Below are 19065 nucleotides of genomic sequence, written 5' to 3' on the forward strand. Positions count from 1 at the left end.
CATACTGTGTACCTATAATAAGACATGCCCGGCTGTACCCCAACATCTCCTACTGTGTAACTATAAGACGTGCCCGGCTGTACCCCAACATCTCCAGACTGTGTAACTATAATAAGACGTGTCCGGCTGTACACCAACATCTCCATACTGTGTAACTATAATAAGACGTGCCCGGCTATACCCCAACATCTCCATACTGTGTAACTATAATAAGACGTGCCCGGCTGTACCCCAACATCTCCATACTGTGTAACTATAATAAGACGTGTCCGGCTGTACACCAACATCTCCATACTGTGTAACTATAAGACGTGCCCAGCTGTACCCCAACATCTCCATACTGTGTAACTATAAGACGTGCCCAGCTGTACTCCAATATCTCCATACTGTGTAACTATAAAACGTGCCCGGCTGTACACCAACATCTCCATACTGTGTAACTATAATAAGACGTGCCCGGCTATACCCCAACATCTCCATACTGTGTAACTATAATAAGACGTGCCCGGCTGTACCCCAACATCTCCATACTGTGTAACTATAATAAGACGTGCCCGGCTGTACCCCAACATCTCCATACTGTGTAACTATAATAAGACGTGCCCGGCTGTACCCCAACATCTCCATACTGTGTAACTATAAGACGTGCCCCGCTGTACCCCAACATCTCCATACTGTGTAACTATAAGACGTGCCCAGCTGTACACCAACATCTCCATACTGTGTAACTATAATAAGACGTGCCCGGCTATACCCCAACATCTCCATACTGTGTAACTATAATAAGACATGCCCGGCTGTACCCCAACATCTCCTACTGTGTAACTATAAGACGTGCCCGGCTGTACCCCAACATCTCCAGACTGTGTAACTATAATAAAACGTGCCCGGCTGTACCCCAACATCTCCATACTGTGTAACTATAATAAGACGTGCCCGGCTGTACCCTAACATCTCCATACTGTGTAACTATAAGACGTGTCCGGCTGTACCCCAACATCTCCATACTGTGTAACTATAATAAGACGTGCCCGGCTGTATCCTAACATCTCCATACTGTGTAACTATAAGACGTGCCCGGCTGTACCCAACATCTCCATACTGTGTAACTATAATAAGACGTGCCCGGCTATACCCCAGCATCTCCATACTGTGTAACTATAAGACGTGCCCGGCTGTACCCCAACATCTCCATACTGTGTAACTATAATAAGACGTGTCCGGCTGTACCCCAACATCTCCATACTGTGTAACTATAAGACGTGCCCGGCTGTACCCCAACATCTCCATACTGTGTAACTATAATACGTGCCCGGCTGTACCCCAACATCTCCTACTGTGTAACTATAATAAGACGTGCCCGGCTATACCCCAACATCTCCATACTGTGTAACTATAATAAGACGTGCCCGGCTGTACCCCAACATCTCCATACTGTGTAACTATAATAACACGTGCCCAGCTGTACCCCAACATCTCCATACTGTGTAACTATAAGACGTGCCCGGCTGTACACCAACATCTCCATACTGTGTAACTATAATAAGACGTGCCCGGCTATACCCCAACATCTCCATAGTGTGTAACTATAATAAGATGTGCCCGGCTGTACCCTAACATCTCCATACTGTGTAACTGTAATAAGACGTGCCCGGCTGTACCCCAACATCTCATACTGTGTAACTATAATAAGATGTGCCCGGCTGTACCCCAAAATCTCCATACTGTGTAACTATAATAAGACGTGCCTGACTGTACCCCTACATCTCATACTGTGTAACTATAAGACGTGCCCGGCTGTACCCCAACATCTCCATACTGTGTAACTATAAGACGTGCCCGGCTGTACCCCAACATCTCCATCCTGTGTAACTATAATAAGACGTGCCCAGCTGTACCCCAACATCTCCATACTGTGTAACTATAAGACGTGTCCGGCTGTACCCCAACATCTCATACTGTGTAACTATAAGACGTGCCCGGCTGTACCCCAACATCTCCATACTGTGTAACTATAATAAGACGTGCCCAGCTGTACCCCAACATCTCCATACTGTGTAACTATAATAAGACGTGCCCGGCTGTACCCCAACATCTCCATACTGTGTAACTATAATAAGACGTGCCCGGCTGTACCCAAACATCTCCATACTGTGTAACTATAATAAGACGTGCTCGGCTGTACCCCAATATCTCCATACTGTGTAACTATAATAAGACGTGCCCGGCTGTACCCAAACATCTCCATACTGTGTAACTATAATAAGATGTGCCCGGCTGTACCCCAACATCTCATACTGTGTAACTATAATAAGACGTGCCCGGCTGTACCCCAACATCTCCATTCTGTGTAACTATAATAAGATGTGCCCGGCTGTACCCCAACATCTCCATACTGTGTAACTATAATAAGACGTGCCCGGCTGTACCCCCAAAATCCCCATACTGTGTAACTATAAGACATGCATGCTCTATACATTATATCACACACAGGACATACTAGCTGTACCCTGCTGTGTCCTCACACTCTCTGGATCTCCATCTCAGTATGTGTAACAGAGTGCAGGCATGGTCTATACATTATATCACACACAGGACATACTAGCTGTACCCTGCTGTGTCCTCACACTCTCCATATCTCCATCTCAGTATGTGTAACAGAGTGCAGGCATGGTCTATACATTATATCACACACAGGACATACTAGCTGCACCCTGCTGTGTCCTCACACTCTCCATATCTCCATCTCAGTATGTGTAACAGAGTGCAGGCATGGTCTATACATTATATCACACACAGGTCATACTAGCTGTATCCTGCTGTGTCCTCACACTCTCCATATCTCCATCTCAGTATGTGTAACAGAGTGCAGGCATGGTCTATACATTATATCACACACAGGACATACTAGCTGCATCCTGCTGTGTCCTCACACTCTCCCTATCTCCATCTCAGTATGTGTAACAGAGTGCAGGCATGGTCTATACATTATATCACACACAGCACATACTAGCTGCATCCTGCTGTGTCCTCACACTCTCCATATCTCCATCTCAGTATGTGTAACAGAGTGCAGGCATGGTCTATACATTATATCACACACAGGTCATACTAGCTGCATCCTGCTGTGTCCTCACACTCTCCATATCTCCATCTCAGTATGTGTAACAGAGTGCAGACATGGTCTATACATTATATCACACACAGGTCATACTAGCTGTATCCTGCTGTGTCCTCACACTCTCCATATCTCCATCTCAGTATGTGTAACAGAGTGCAGGCATGGTCTATACATTATATCACACACAGGACATACTAGCTGCATCCTGCTGTGTCCTCACATTCTCCATATCTCCATCTCAGTATGTGTAACAGAGTGCAGGCATGGTCTATACATTATATCACACACAGGACATACTAGCTGTATCCTGCTGTGTCCTCACACTCTCCATATCTCCATCTCAGTATGTGTAACAGAGTGCAGGCATGGTCTATACATTATATCACACACAGGACATACTAGCTGTATCCTGCTGTGTCCTCACACTCTCCTGATCTCCATCTCAGTATGTGTAACAGAGTGCAGGCATGGTCTATACATTATATCACACACAGGACATACTAGCTGCATCCTGCTGTGTCCTCACACTCTCCATATCTCCATCTCAGTATGTGTAACAGAGTGCAGGCATGGTCTATACATTATATCACACACAGGACATACTAGCTGTATCCTGCTGTGTCCTCACACTCTCCATATCTCCATCTCAGTATGTGTAACAGAGTGCAGGCATGGTCTATACATTATATCACACACAGGACATACTAGCTGTATCCTGCTGTGTCCTCACACTCTCCAGATCTCCATCTCAGTATATGTAACAGAGTGCAGGCATGGTCTATACATTATATCACACACAGGTCATACTAGCTGCATCCTGCTGTGTCCTCACACTCTCCATATCTCCATCTCAGTATGTGTAACAGAGTGCAGACATGGTCTATACATTATATCACACACAGGACATACTAGCTGTATCCTGCTGTGTCCTCACACTCTCCATATCTCCATCTCAGTATGTGTAAAAGCACCATTTTGTATCTCTCTAGGAATTAATATCTTCACTGGAGGTTAGATACGCTCTAACCTCTAAGGGGATCTACTGGAACATGCAAAAGAACCAGCTGGACTCAAATGAATCAGCAAAAACACAATGGAACAGAAAAATCCACATTTTAAACAATCGGGATCCACCATTACCCTCGCTGTTGACTTCCAGGCAGAAAATATAATAATTTCCTAAAAGATAATTATACAGGTCTGGTTCACATCTCTGGTAAAACAGAATGAAACCAGTACAAGAAATCACATTCAAAGATGTTATTACCATCAGTGATCATTGATAATGTCAGGCGGTAGTGGTCAGGAAGGATCATGGGTAATATCCCATTGAAGGGCATGGGGAGGACCATCAACAAAGGTCATTTTTGAAGTGGACAGTAAAGAACATGAGTAGCTGGTAGAAGACAAAGATATGAGTGTGGGGAGGAGACTGGTCAGATCTCTGGGCTGGTAACACACAGTGACATGATGTGAGGGGGGAGCAGGAGTATAATAGGGGCTGGTGGCTCCTGATGTATGAGATACACCAGAGAGTGTGGGGAGGAGACTGGTCAGATCTCTGGGCTGGTAATACACAATGACATGATGTGAGGGGGAGAGCAGGAGTATAATAGAGGCTGATGGCTCCTGATGTATGACATACACCAGAGAGTGTGGGGAGGAGACTGGTCAGATCTCTGGGCTGGTAACACACAGTGACATGATGTGAGGGGGAAAGCAGGAGTATAATAGGGGCTGATAGCTCCTGATGTATGAGATACACCAGAGAGTGTGGGGAGGAGACTGGTCAGCTCTCTGGGCTGGTAACACACAGTGACATGATGTCAGGGGGAAAGCAGGAGTATAATAATAGCAAATGGCTCCTGAATCCCCCACTGTGCATATACATTTTATTCATTAGTTTGTACTGACAGAGGAGGGTGTAGGATAAGAGATTGCTGTAGTGACTGAACAGAGTATGTGACTCTTTTCTGCAATAAGTGTTTATTACTCACCTGTGCTGATATCTGTAGGGATTTCCTCCTCTTTACACTTCTGATCACCCCTCACATACGTCTCTTCTTCTCCCTCTATAACTTCTACCTTTATATCATTCACATACGTCTCTTCTTCTCCCTCTGTATCTTCTGTCTTCATATCAGTCACATACGTCTCTTTTTCTCCCTCTGTATCTTCTGCCTTCATATCAGTCACATACGTCTCTTCTCCCTTCATATCAGTCACATACGTCTCTTCTTCTCCCTCTGTATCTTCTGCCTTCATATCAGTCACATACGTCTCTTCTCCCTCTGTATCGTCTGCCTTTATATCAGTCACATACGTCTCTTCTTCTCCCACTGTATCTTCTGCCTTTATATCAGTCACATATGTCTCTTCTTCTCCCTCTATATCTTCTGTCTTCATATCAACAAGATCTTCACTCTGAATGACACATAAAATAATCAAGTCTAATTTAATTGAGAATAAACAGTAAAATAATCAGTGTATAATACACACACAGATTCTCTATAGATCATATAGTCACAGTCACTTTGGTATACTGGTATCTACCTGAAGCTCCTGTGGAGTCCTGTGACTCTCCTCTGTACAATCCTGTGAATAAAGATGATGGGGACATCTCTCTGTGGTATTTCTATTACTGGGTCCATCTATAGGAAACACAGTGACTGAGTACATTGTATATATGTGCTTATCAGGTAATGTGTGTATATAGGGCTCCCAAACCTGCTCTACCCTGTACAATAAATGACAGTCTCCTCTTACCCAGTGATGTGAGGGGCAGGTGATTCTCCATCATCGTGTCCTTGTACAGACCTGTGTTCCTCTATATATTCCCTCTTCTGCATGGAGACATAGACAGTGACATCCTGACACCTTATAGGAACCTGACACACACAATGATATAGTCATCTCCCAGACACATCCCCTGGTTGTACTGTCATGTATTATTACTACAGATATAAGTGATGTTACAATGACACTCTCAGATCCCCTCACCTCCCCAGTCATGTCCCTGTATTATTACTATAGATAAAAGTGATGTCACTGTGACACTCCCCTGGATTTAGGCGTCGATCCAATTAGACATGACAGTCGCATCCACGAGTAAGTACAGCTATATGCCACACTTACGGTGCCACCACACACATATAAATATCCATGGTTGCGGGGCTAGATCGGGCCATGAGTGGAGCAGGTTGCAGGTTAGTTGGTGGCGATAACTCACCCCTTTGCGTCTACTTGAATCAAAGCCATAGTATTCCCAGTCATTTCACTCCTGTCTTTGTCTTTAATATAGCATATACACTAGATAAGCTCACTTAAAAAAACAGGGATCGTATTTAAACGTGCACCACCGAAAGATGTAGTTTGAAATCTGAGAGCTCTCATGGTAAAGGTTGTTTTAAATTACAAAAAAACCCTCTATTTACTCAGGTAGTTACTGTAAGAGGCAATAGGTGTATGTGTGTGTGTAGGTGGTCGAGTGATAAGTGAGGGGTTATATTTTGCAACAAAGGTTAGTTTCTTTTTATCACTCTATATCAGCTCTAAGAAATATGGTGATAGAGAATCAGCCCTTAGTCACATCCCCATATAACACCACTAGTAATATATGTGTCCTGTTATTCCCTAATAACTACAGGGATATTACATCTGATGCTCCATCTACCACTGATCTGTATTATTGTATTACTGAGAATCAGCCCTTAGTCACATCTCCATCTAACACCACTAGTAATACATGTGTCCTGTTATTCCCTAATAACTACAGGGTTATTACAGCTGATGCTCCATCTACCACTGATCTGTATTATTGTATTACTGAGAATCAGGCCTTAGTCACATCTCCATCTAACACCACTAGTAATACATGTGCCCTGTTATTCCCTAATAACTACTGGGTTATTACATCTGATGCTCCATCTACCACTGATCTGTATTATTGTATTACTGAGAATCAGCCCTTAGTCACATCTCCATCTAACACCACTAGTAATACATGTGTCCTGTTATTCCCTAATAACTACAGGGTTATTACAGCTGATGCTCCATCTACCACTGATCTGTATTATTGTATTACTGAGAATCAGTCCTTAGTCACATCCCCATATAACACCACTAGTAATACATGTGTCCTGTTATTCCCTAATAACTACAGGTTAATACATCTGATGCTCCATCTACCACTGATCTGTATTATTGTATTACTGAGAATCAGCCCTTAGTCACATCTCCATATAACACCACTAGTAATACATGTGTCCTGTTATTTCCTAATAACTACAGGGTTATTACATCTGATGCTCCATCTACCACTGATCTGTATTATTGTATTACTGAGAATCAGCCCTTAGTCACATCTCCATCTAACACCACTAGTAATACATGTGTCCTGTTATTCCTAATAACTACAGGGTTAGTACATCTGATGCTCCATCTACCACTGATCTGTATTATTGTATTACTGAGAATCAGTCCTTAGTCACATCTCCATCTAACACCACTAGTAATACATGTGCCCTGTTAATCCCTAATAACTACTGGGTTATTACATCTGATGCTCCATCTACCACTGATCTGTATTATTGTATTACTGAGAATCAGCCCTTAGTCACATCTCCATCTAACACCACTAGTAATACATGTGTCCTGTTATTCCCTAATAACTACAGGGTTATTACAGCTGATGCTCCATCTACCACTGATCTGTATTATTGTATTACTGAGAATCAGTCCTTAGTCACATCTCCATCTAACACCACTAGTAATACATGTGTCCTGTTATTCCTAATAACTACAGAGTTATTACATCTGATGCTCCATCTACCACTGATCTGTATTATTGTATTACTGAGAATCAGTCCTTAGTCACATCTCCATCTAACACCACTAGTAATACATGTGTCCTGTTATTCCATAATAACTACAGGGATATTACAGCTGATGCTCCATCTACCACTGATCTGTATTATTGTATTACTGAGAATCAGCCCTTAGTCACATCTCCATATAACACCACTAGTAATACATGTGTCCTGTTATTCCTAATAACTACAGGGATATTACAGCTGATGCTCCATCTACCACTGATCTGTATTATTGTATTACTGAGAATCAGTCCTTAGTCACATCTCCATCTAACACCACTAGTAATACATGTGCCCTGTTATTCCCTAATAACTACAGGGATATTACAGCTGATGCTCCATCTACCACTGATCTGTATTATTGTATTACTGTTAATCAGCCCTTAGTCACATCTCCATATAACACCACTAGTAATACATGTGTCCTGTTATTCCCTAATAACTACAGGGATATTACATCTGATGCTCCATCTACCACTGATCTGTATTATTGTATTACTGAGAATAAGCCCTTAGTCACATCTCCATCTAACACCACTAGTAATACACGTGTCCTGTTATTCCCTAATAACTACAGGGATATTACAGCTGATGCTCCATCTACCACTGATCTGTATTATTGTATTACTGAGAATCAGCCCTTAGTCACATCTCCATATAACACCACTAGTAATACACGTGTCCTGTTATTCCCTAATAACTACAGGGTTATTACAGCTGATGCTCCATCTACCACTGATCTGTATTATTGTATTACTGAGAATCAGCCCTTAGTCACATCTCCATATAACACCACTAGTAATACACGTGTCCTGTTATTCCCTAATAACTACAGGGATATTACAGCTGATGCTCCATCTACCACTGATCTGTATTATTGTATTACTGAGAATCAGACCTTAGTCACATCTCTATCTAACACCACTAGTAATACACGTGTCCTGTTATTCCCTACTAACTACAGGGTTATTACATCTGATGCTCCATCTACCACTGATCTGTATTATTGTATTACTGAGAATCAGACCTTAGTCACATCCCCAACTAACACCACTAGTAATACATGTGTCCTGTTATTCCCTAATAACTACAGGGGTATTACAGCTGATGCTCCATCTACCACTGATCTGTATTATTGTATTACTGAGAATCAGCCCTTAGTCACATCTCCATCTACCACCACTAGTAATACATGTGTCCTGTTATTCCCTAATAACTACAGGGTTATTACAGCTGATGCTCCATCTACCACTGATCTGTATTATTGTATTACTGAGAATCAGCCCTTAGTCACATCTCCATATAACACCACTAGTAATACATGTGTCCTGTTATTCCCTAATAACTACAGGGTTATTACATCTGATGCTCCATCTACCACTGATCTGTATTATTGTATTACTGAGAATCAGCCCTTAGTCACATCTCCATATAACACCACTAGTAATACACGTGTCCTGTTATTCCCTAATAACTACAGGGTTATTACAGCTGATGCTCCATCTACCACTGATCTGTATTATTGTATTACTGAGAATCAGCCCTTAGTCACATCTCCATATAACACCACTAGTAATACACGTGTCCTGTTATTCCCTAATAACTACAGGTTTATTACAGCTGATGCTCCATCTACCACTGATCTGTATTATTGTATTACTGAGAATCAGACCTTAGTCACATCTCCATCTAACACCACTAGTAATACACGTGTCCTGTTATTCCCTACTAACTACAGGGTTATTACATCTGATGCTCCATCTACCACTGATCTGTATTATTGTATTACTGAGAATCAGACCTTAGTCACATCTCCATCTAACACCACTAGTAATACACGTGTCCTGTTATTCCCTAATAACTACAGGGATATTACATCTGATGCGCCATCTACCACTGATCTGTATTATTGTATTACTGAGAATCAGACCTTAGTCACATCCCCAACTAACACCACTAGTAATACATGTGTCCGGTTATTCCCTAATAACTACAGGGTTATTACAGCTGATGCTCCATCTACCACTGATCTGTATTATTGTATTACTGAGAATCAGCCCTTAGTCACATCTCCATATAACACCACTAGTAATACATGTGTCCTGTTATTCCCTAATAACTACAGGGATATTACATCTGATGCGCCATCTACCACTGATCTGTATTATTGTATTACTGAGAATCAGACCTTAGTCACATCCCCAACTAACACCACTAGTAATACATGTGTCCGGTTATTCCCTAATAACTACAGGGTTATTACAGCTGATGCTCCATCTACCACTGATCTGTATTATTGTATTACTGAGAATCAGCCCTTAGTCACATCTCCATATAACACCACTAGTAATACATGTGTCCTGTTATTCCCTAATAACTACAGGGTTATTACATCTGATGCTCCATCTACCACTGATCTGTATTATTGTATTACTGAGAATCAGCCCTTAGTCACATCTCTATATAACACCACTAGTAATACACGTGTCCTGTTATTCCCTAATAACTACAGGTTTATTACAGCTGATGCTCCATCTACCACTGATCTGTATTATTGCATTACTGAGAATCAGACCTTAGTCACATCTCCATCTAACACCACTAGTAATACATGTGTCCTGTTATTCCCTACTAACTACAGGGTTATTACATCTGATGCTCCATCTACCACTGATCTGTATTATTGTATTACTGAGAATCAGACCATAGTCACATCTCCATCTAACACCACTAGTAATACATGTGTCCTGTTATTCCCTACTAACTACAGGGTTATTACATCTGATGCTCCATCTACCACTGATCTGTATTATTGTATTACTGAGAATCAGCCCTTAGTCACATCTCCATATAACACCACTAGTAATACATGTGTCCTGTTATTCCCTAATAACTACAGGGTTATTACAGGTGATGCTCCATCTACCACTGATCTGTATTATTGTATTACTGAGAATCAGCCCTTAGTCACATCTCCATATAACACCACTAGTAATACATGTGTCCTGTTATTCCCTAATAACTACAGGGATATTACATCTGATGCTCCATCTACCACTGATCTGTATTATTGTATTACTGAGAATCAGCCCTTAGTCACATCTCCATATAACACCACTAGTAATACACGTGTCCTGTTATTCCCTAATAACTACAGGGTTATTACAGCTGATGCTCCATCTACCACTGATCTGTATTACTGCATTACTGAGAATCAGCCCTTAGTCACATCTCCATATAACACCACTAGTAATACACGTGTCCTGTTATTCCCTAATAACTACAGGGTTATTACATCTGATGCTCCATCTACCACTGATCTGTATTATTGTATTACTGAGAATCAGTCCTTAGTCACATCTCCATCTAACACCACTAGTAATACATGTGTCCTGTTATTCCCTAATAACTACAGGGTTATTACATCTGATGCTCCATCTACCACTGATCTGTATTATTGTATTACTGAGAATCAGCCCTTAGTCACATCTCCATCTAACACCACTAGTAATACATGTGTCCTGTTATTCCCTAATAACTACAGGGATATTACATCTGATGCTCCATTTACCACTGATCTGTATTATTGTATTACTGAGAATCAGTCCTTAGTCACATCTCCATCTAACACCACTAGTAATACATGTGTCCTGTTATTCCCTAATAACTACAGGGTTATTACAGCTGATGCTCCATCTACCACTGATCTGTATTATTGTATTACTGTATCCTGTTGCCAAGCAAGAGGACATTGTTACCTACATGTGCATCTAAATTGGCTAAAGATGTATGGGATGTACTAAGGGTCACATCTGTGAGGGAACCTGGCAATCTGATCCCTTGTTTCATCCTCGTCTACCGTATAACCAGAGGCCAGACTTTGTGAGGGAGAAAAGATCCAGACTAATAACGTAATGTTCTTTATTGCGTTATTTATTAATGTGTGATATCCTGTACAAGTAGACGGCTGGAAGACGGGAATAATAATAAATCACATATAGTGACAATCTTACCTGTGGGAATGTTCTTATGTCCACTTCTGGTGTCTGCAATCATCAGAGGCTGGGTGGGGACAGAAGGAGAGAAATAGGTAAATGATTATTAACACAAGTTGTAACCATTGTATCGGAGCCCCTAGCACAAAAAAAACTGAAAGAGGTGGAGACAGATTCTCCTGATTATGTCTCATAGAAGCCGTCTGGATACATAAAATTTATACCTTGAAACCAGAGGGTCTCAATGAGACAGTGGATGTAGATTTCTAATTAATTTCCTCCATAGATCATTCTTTGTGGGGTGCTGCAGGCTCGTCCTGGTGGTTCCCCTGCACTCATGGACCCTTGAGGCAGCCAAATTTACCGGGCTAGTCTGTAATCCCCTAATTATGGTTTATTACTTTTGACCACTTACTGCTAGTAATCCACTATTTTTCACCTATCTAGTGTTCACTCTAGCTCTGGCGGCAGGCAGGGCGCCAGAGACAGAGAGGGGAACTTTGTGCGCCTGAAAGGGGGGCGTGGCCATGAAAAGGGGGCGTGTATATAAGACACGTCCCCTTTTCGTCATACTTGGGGGCATGCCCAGCACTTACGGACACGCCGGGCAGCCCCCAAGCGCTGCAGATAGGGAGAATAGATGCCGGGCGCATGCGCCCGGCGTCTATTCTCCGGCGGTGACTGGGTCACCGCACATTTCTCCACCCGCGGGACACTGCGTCCCGCGGGTGAAGACGGCACCCGCAGGCTGTGAGGGCAGGGCGCTTTTTGCCCTCCTTCTGGAGGGCAGGGCGCCGCGCCCCGCTAAAACAGCCTAGCGGGGACGCTACATATCACACGAATCATTGACCCAAAGGATTTCTGACCCTCGTATCTAGCTTATATCAGATCCCAGTTTTCTGCCCCCCCCCTCCCATCCTCCCTCCCTACCCCTTTTTCTCCCCTTTTCTGTTTTTTAGAATGAGATCGGTTTATCCATTCATATTTAACCTTCATTGGGGAATCATTACTCAAAGATGATAGTATATAAATTTATTAAATCACCTTATATACAAGGTTGTTATACTACATCTAAACACAGGTCGATTTACACTATTTGCCAAATATGGTTTCATATTAATTAATAAATGGTATAGTGTTTATTTTTATGTTTTATATGTTTTTCTTATATTGCATACCTCCTTCGTCTATATATCTGTAGTCCACTGCCTTGAAGTATTTATTTTATTACAAAATATGATTAGAAGCATGTTATGAGTACAAATAATTTTAGAAATATAAATATATATGTAGTTACATATGTGCTTTTGTACTAGACACTGTCGAATGATCATTATTGTTAAATACAATGCTGGTCATCATTATATTATATTATTTAAAATTATCATTATAATTATATCATTATATTGTTTAAATAAATGATGTTATTATTATAATAATATTCAAAAATTAGAGGATTGTCAGTATCAGTGGTTCTTAGGAACTTTCTAAACAACATATCACAAATGATGGATCCATAACACCTGTCCTGATTGCATGGAGACCTCCCTCTGTCTCTATTTAATAAACAACAGGAAGGAATCTAGCATATGCTCCTGATGAAGGTGCCAGGTGCACTGAAACGCATTGAGCTACTTCTTATGTCACCGGCTTGACTCCATCAGCTAGAGAGAACTCTTTCACTATAAGGCATCAGCGTTCAAGGTCCTTACCGGAATTAGCACCTTAGCCACAAGCGGACACCACAAACCTGAGATCAGTACTGAGACCGCTACAGCCGGCCGGCACTACCTTCCAAACCATCTGCGGCTCAGAGATCAGCGTCCCTGCGGCTCACATACTATATGAAATAGCGACACCTCCAGGACATCATACATACCTGGCTCCATCTAGTCTGCCGAGTCTCACGGAGTAGTCTGCCACAATCCGGTGCATGTGGCATACAGACTACGTCCCTGCAGGTTGTCCGGCATATGAGACAAATCACTGTTCAGAACGGCGCTATTATCTGGCTCCGACATAAATTACGGTCTCACCGGGAAGCTTGTTATTCAATACGGTGTCTATAACATTATTGAGTATACCAGATTTCTGTACTGTGGAGTGAACTGCTCATTTCTGCTGCCAAACAGCAGCAACGTGTTTTCGGCTTACCATGGTTTGAGACCTTGCAATATAAGCTTAAATATTTTGACTGCATATTGGTACACGTTGCTCAATTATTAGAAACAGAATAATCACTCTTCATATGTTTCAATTAACGCTGCTACACAAGATTAGCTACATTGTTCTCCACCAATGGAATGCTGGTGACCAGGTTTAGTTGTATATCATATCTTTATTTTTAATAATATCTAATTTTTTAACTATTTATCACAATTGATTTATTTTGTGTTTCCTGGAAAACTTCATTGCACAAAAATATTACATGTTTGTGTTTATATAAAATGTTATAGGTTTCTTTATATTATTTATGTTTTATTAAAACATGTTTTTATATATTTAAAAGACTTGTTGGCTCTGAATAGTCTTTGAGTGCGCAGTCAATATTTCTCTTTATAGTTTCACAACTTGGGAGGAGAATAAACCTCTCTTATTAGACAGCAGCACCATACATATTCACATCACAGAGACACGCGCACTAGCGCATCCACATTTTCACTATTAAACTTCCCTTAACACTAAACACTAGTTGATTACAATATATATATATATATATATATATAAATAAATAATAAAAGTTGTTGATGTCCGCACTCAATGCAAAAAGTTTGACCAACAATGTGGTGCTCCTCAAAGATCCAAATAGGTATCCAAAGTACAAAACCAGCACAGTAGGAGGGCACTCACTGGGTATTGTAGTAGTAAATAAAGTCACATCTTTATTACTTATCTGTTAAGACATAAAAAGTTGACGTTTCAATCCACATTGGGACCGTCTTCAGGACATGTACACATAGGTCTCTCCACAACCACTGATCACTGATGTGTGGGAGCCACCTTACATAGCAAACAGTCTACCTCTGACCCTTCCCTCTATACCATAACAGTCTACCTCTGACCCTTCCCTCTATACCATAACAGTCTACCTCTGACCCTTCCCTCTATACCATAACAGTATACCTCTGACCCTTCCCTCTATACCATAACAGTCTACCTCTGACCCTTCCCTCTATACCATAACAGTCTACCTCTGACCCTTCCCTCTATACCATAACAGTCTACCTCTGACCCTTCCCTCTATACCATAACAGTCTACCTCTGACCCTTCCCTCTATACCATAACAGTCTACCTCTGACCCTTCCCTCTATACCATAACAGTCTACCTCTGACCCTTCCCTCTATACCATAACAGTCTACCTCTGACCCTTCCCTCTATACCATAACAGTATACCTCTGACCCTTCCCTCTATACCATAACAGTATACCTCTGACCCTTCCCTCTATACCATAACAGTCTACCTCTGACCCTTCCCTCTATACCATAACAGTCTACCTCTGACCCTTCCCTCTATACCATAACAGTATACCTCTGACCCTTCCCTCTATACCATAACAGTCTACCTCTGACCCTTCCCTCTATACCATAACAGTCTACCTCTGACCCTTCCCTCTATACCATAACAGTATACCTCTGACCCTTCCCTCTATACCATAACAGTCTACCTCTGACCCTTCCCTCTATACCATAACAGTCTACCTCTGACCCTTCCCTCTATACCATAACAGTATACCTCTGACCCTTCCCTCTATACCATAACAGTCTACCTCTGACCCTTCCCTCTATACCATAACAGTATACCTCTGACCCTTCCCCCTTAATTAGCTCAGACAGGAACTAGCACTGTAATCACATATGTGTTAAAATTAATCAAAAAATCTTATAACAGACAAGTGCAGACAGCAGCGCTTAGACACATCCTTAAAGGGCAATGTTATAGCATCTGCAAATAAAGAGAAAAATCGGCATAGTTAACTTTACCATGCCACATCCAAGATGGCGCTCAACACTCTGCGCTCCACAGAGAGCACCACATTCGTGTCAACTTAGGTACACTCCCCCACCAGAGCGCACACCAATCAAACTGGTGGGAGGCGCCAGGGTGGAAAACATAAACATAACGGTGACCCTCCAATGTCAGCGAAGCTCCTGTCACTTAGCGCACCTGAATGTCACACATGTAGTAATATCTCACTGAGTTACCATCAGCTCATGCGCCCCTCCACAGGCACAGCATAGATAAATCAGCAGCTGCAGACCAATGTCATACATATACATGGCTCTCGTATTAAGGACTCAATCATAGTCAGAGCTGCACATTGCTGTATGAACAGATGTATCATTCAGAGTTAAGCGATCAAGGACTGCCATTATAGATACATCTGTCTCAGTAAAAATGGGCCATCGATAAGTCCTAACACGGGGTGCGCTGGCCCGAGACAATCAGACTAATATCAGTCTGACTGGGGAAGATCCAGGTGGCCATTAAACCAAATCAGTGAACACGACCGTATGCACCATAAGCAATCTGTGATAACTGAGAAAACAAACAAAAGATCGACATCATAGCTGGTCAATCAGAAACTAAATAACAACAGCAATCATATATATATGATAATGACATTAATCATCATCATAGCTCATGGTAATAAATGAGCTAAACAGTATACTGAAGTCATTGCAAGTGGACTATTACCCACCACACTTACATATTACCCACCACACTTACATATGCAAATATAGAATACAAAAAAGAAAAAAATTCAATAAAAAATAAAAATACTGAGAAACGAAAAAACACTAAAACATAAAAATACAGAAAAACTCCAATGACACTGTATCATGAATAGTGTGTCCATGATAATATTATGATACTGAAACCATTTAGCGCAAGAAGATATTGTATGGGTTGGATTTGTTTAATAGTGCTCACTCTAGGTCTGGCAGCAGGCAGGGCACCGGACCAACAGTTAGGGCACTTCTATGCGCGCCGAAGGTGTGGCCAAAGTAAACGGGATGTGTTTTTATGACGCATCCCCTTTTCGTCACTCCTGGGGCGTGCCCGGCACTTACGGACATGGCGGGCAGCCCCCAAGCGCTACAGTCACAGTGAATGGATGCTGGGCGCATGCACCCGACGTCCGTTCACCGGCGATGACCACTGCGCCGCCGGATTCACCACCCGTGGGACACTGTGACCCACGGGTGGAGACAGAACCCGCTGGCTGTATCAGCGGGGCGCCGCGCTGGAGGGCAGGGTGCTTTCTGCCCTTGAGAAATAGGGCAGGGCGCGGCACCCTGCTGAAACATAGCCTAACGGGAACGCTATTTAAACCCCGTGGGGACACTGTGTCCAGTTAAAAAAAAAATCTATCTAACCTCACGTTGGCGTAATGTCTTGGCACGGTCATAACCACGAGGAAGAATAGGAACATAATCTATTAGCATGCACTTAAGACTTGATACAGAGTCTCTCTTTGGCAAAATGTCGGGCTACCGGTTTATCTGAATCATTATTCAACAGTGCAGTCCGAATAGAGGAGCGATGGTTGGCCATATGTTCTCTAAAATTACGTGTGGTCATCCCCACATAGTGTTGGCCACAAGTGGAAATAATCAGATAAATCACATGATCTGAAGTACAATGCAACTTGTGCTGGATTTTTATTTTTCTACCACTATGTAGATATACATACATACAGAATATATATATATATATATATATATATATACACACACACACACACACACACACACACACACAGTCAGGTGCATAAATATTGGGACATTGACAGAATTTTCATATTTTGGCCTCTATTCACCACAATGGCTTTGAAATTAAACAAACAAGATTTTGCTTTAACTGCAGACTTTCAGATTTAATTTGAGGGTAATTACATCCAAATCAGGTGAACGGTGTAGGAATTACAACGGTTTCTATATGTGCCTCCCACTTTTTAAGGGGCCAAAAGTAATGGGACAAACTAAAACAATCCTAAATCTAACTTTCACTTTTTAATACTTTGTTGCAAATCCTTTGCAGGCAATTACAGCCTGAAGTCTGGAACGCATAGACATCACCAGACGCTGGGTTTCATCCCTGGTGATGCTCTGCCAGGCCTCTACTGCATATGTTTTCAGTTCCTGCTTGTTCTTGGGGCATTTTCCCTTCAGTTTTGTCTTCATCAAGTGAAATGCATGCTCAATCGGATTCAGGTCAGGGGATTGACTTGGCCATTGCATAACATTCCACTTTTTAGTCTTAAAAAAACTCTTTGGTTGCTTTTGCAGTATGCTTCGGGTCATTGTCCATCTGAGTTCTGAAGCATTTGACTGAATATGAGCATATAATATTGCCCGAAACACTTCAGAATTCATTCTCCTGCTTTTGTCAGCAGACACATCATCAATAAATACAAGGGAACCAGTTCCATTGGCAGCCATACATGCCCACACCATGACACTACCATCACCATGCTTCACTGATGAGGTGGTATGTTTTGGATCATGAGCAGTTCCTTTCCTTCTCCATACTCTTCTCTTCCCATCACTCTGGTACAAGTTGATCTTTGTCTCATCTGTCCATAGGATGTTATTCCAGAACTGTAATGGCTTTTTTAAATGTTGTATGGCAAACTCTAATCTGGTCTTCCTGTTTTTGAGGCTCACCAATGGTTTACATCTTGTGGTGAACCCTCTATATTCACTCTTGTGAAGTCTTCTCTTGATTGTTGACTTTGACACATATACACCTACCTCCTAGAGAGTGTTCTTGATTTGGCCAACTGTTGTGAAGGGGTTTTCTTCACCAGGGAAATAATTCTTTTGTCATCCACCACAGTTGTTTTCCGTTGTCTTCCGGGTCTTTTGGTGTTGCTGAGCTCTCCGGTGCGTTCTTTCTTTTTAAGAATGTTCCAAACAGTTGATTTGGCCACACCTAATGTTTTTGCTATCTCTCTGATGGGTTTGCTTTGAGTTTTCAGCCTAATGATGGCTTGCTTCACTGATAGTGACAGCTCTTTGGATCTCATATTGAGAGTTGACAGCAACTGATTCCAAATGCAAATGTCACACAT

General features: G+C 41.8%; 2 protein-coding genes across 2 annotated transcripts in view; one reads left to right on the plus strand and one right to left on the minus strand.

Annotated features, from left to right (window-relative positions):
- The window catches only part of LOC148436381 (uncharacterized), a 381341-nt gene extending 369122 nt beyond the window's left edge, over positions 1-12219 (minus strand). Inside the window, exons 1-4 of the mRNA XM_088464954.1 lie at positions 12006-12219; positions 5888-6009; positions 5675-5772; positions 5119-5545 (exon numbers count right to left, since the gene is read on the minus strand). Of these exons, the coding sequence (XP_088321080.1) occupies positions 5119-5545; positions 5675-5772; positions 5888-5921 (559 nt within the window). The 5' untranslated portion in view covers positions 5922-6009; positions 12006-12219. The remainder of the gene's footprint in view (positions 1-5118; positions 5546-5674; positions 5773-5887; positions 6010-12005) is intronic.
- Positions 1-19065, plus strand: part of LOC148436385 (uncharacterized) — a 155132-nt gene that overhangs the window by 123663 nt on the left and 12404 nt on the right. The window lies entirely within an intron of this gene.

The sequence above is a fragment of the Taudactylus pleione genome, unplaced genomic scaffold (genome assembly GCF_031769625.1).
Source record: "Taudactylus pleione unplaced genomic scaffold, aTauple2 ptg001781l, whole genome shotgun sequence".
NCBI classification, from domain to species: domain Eukaryota; kingdom Metazoa; phylum Chordata; class Amphibia; order Anura; family Myobatrachidae; genus Taudactylus; species Taudactylus pleione.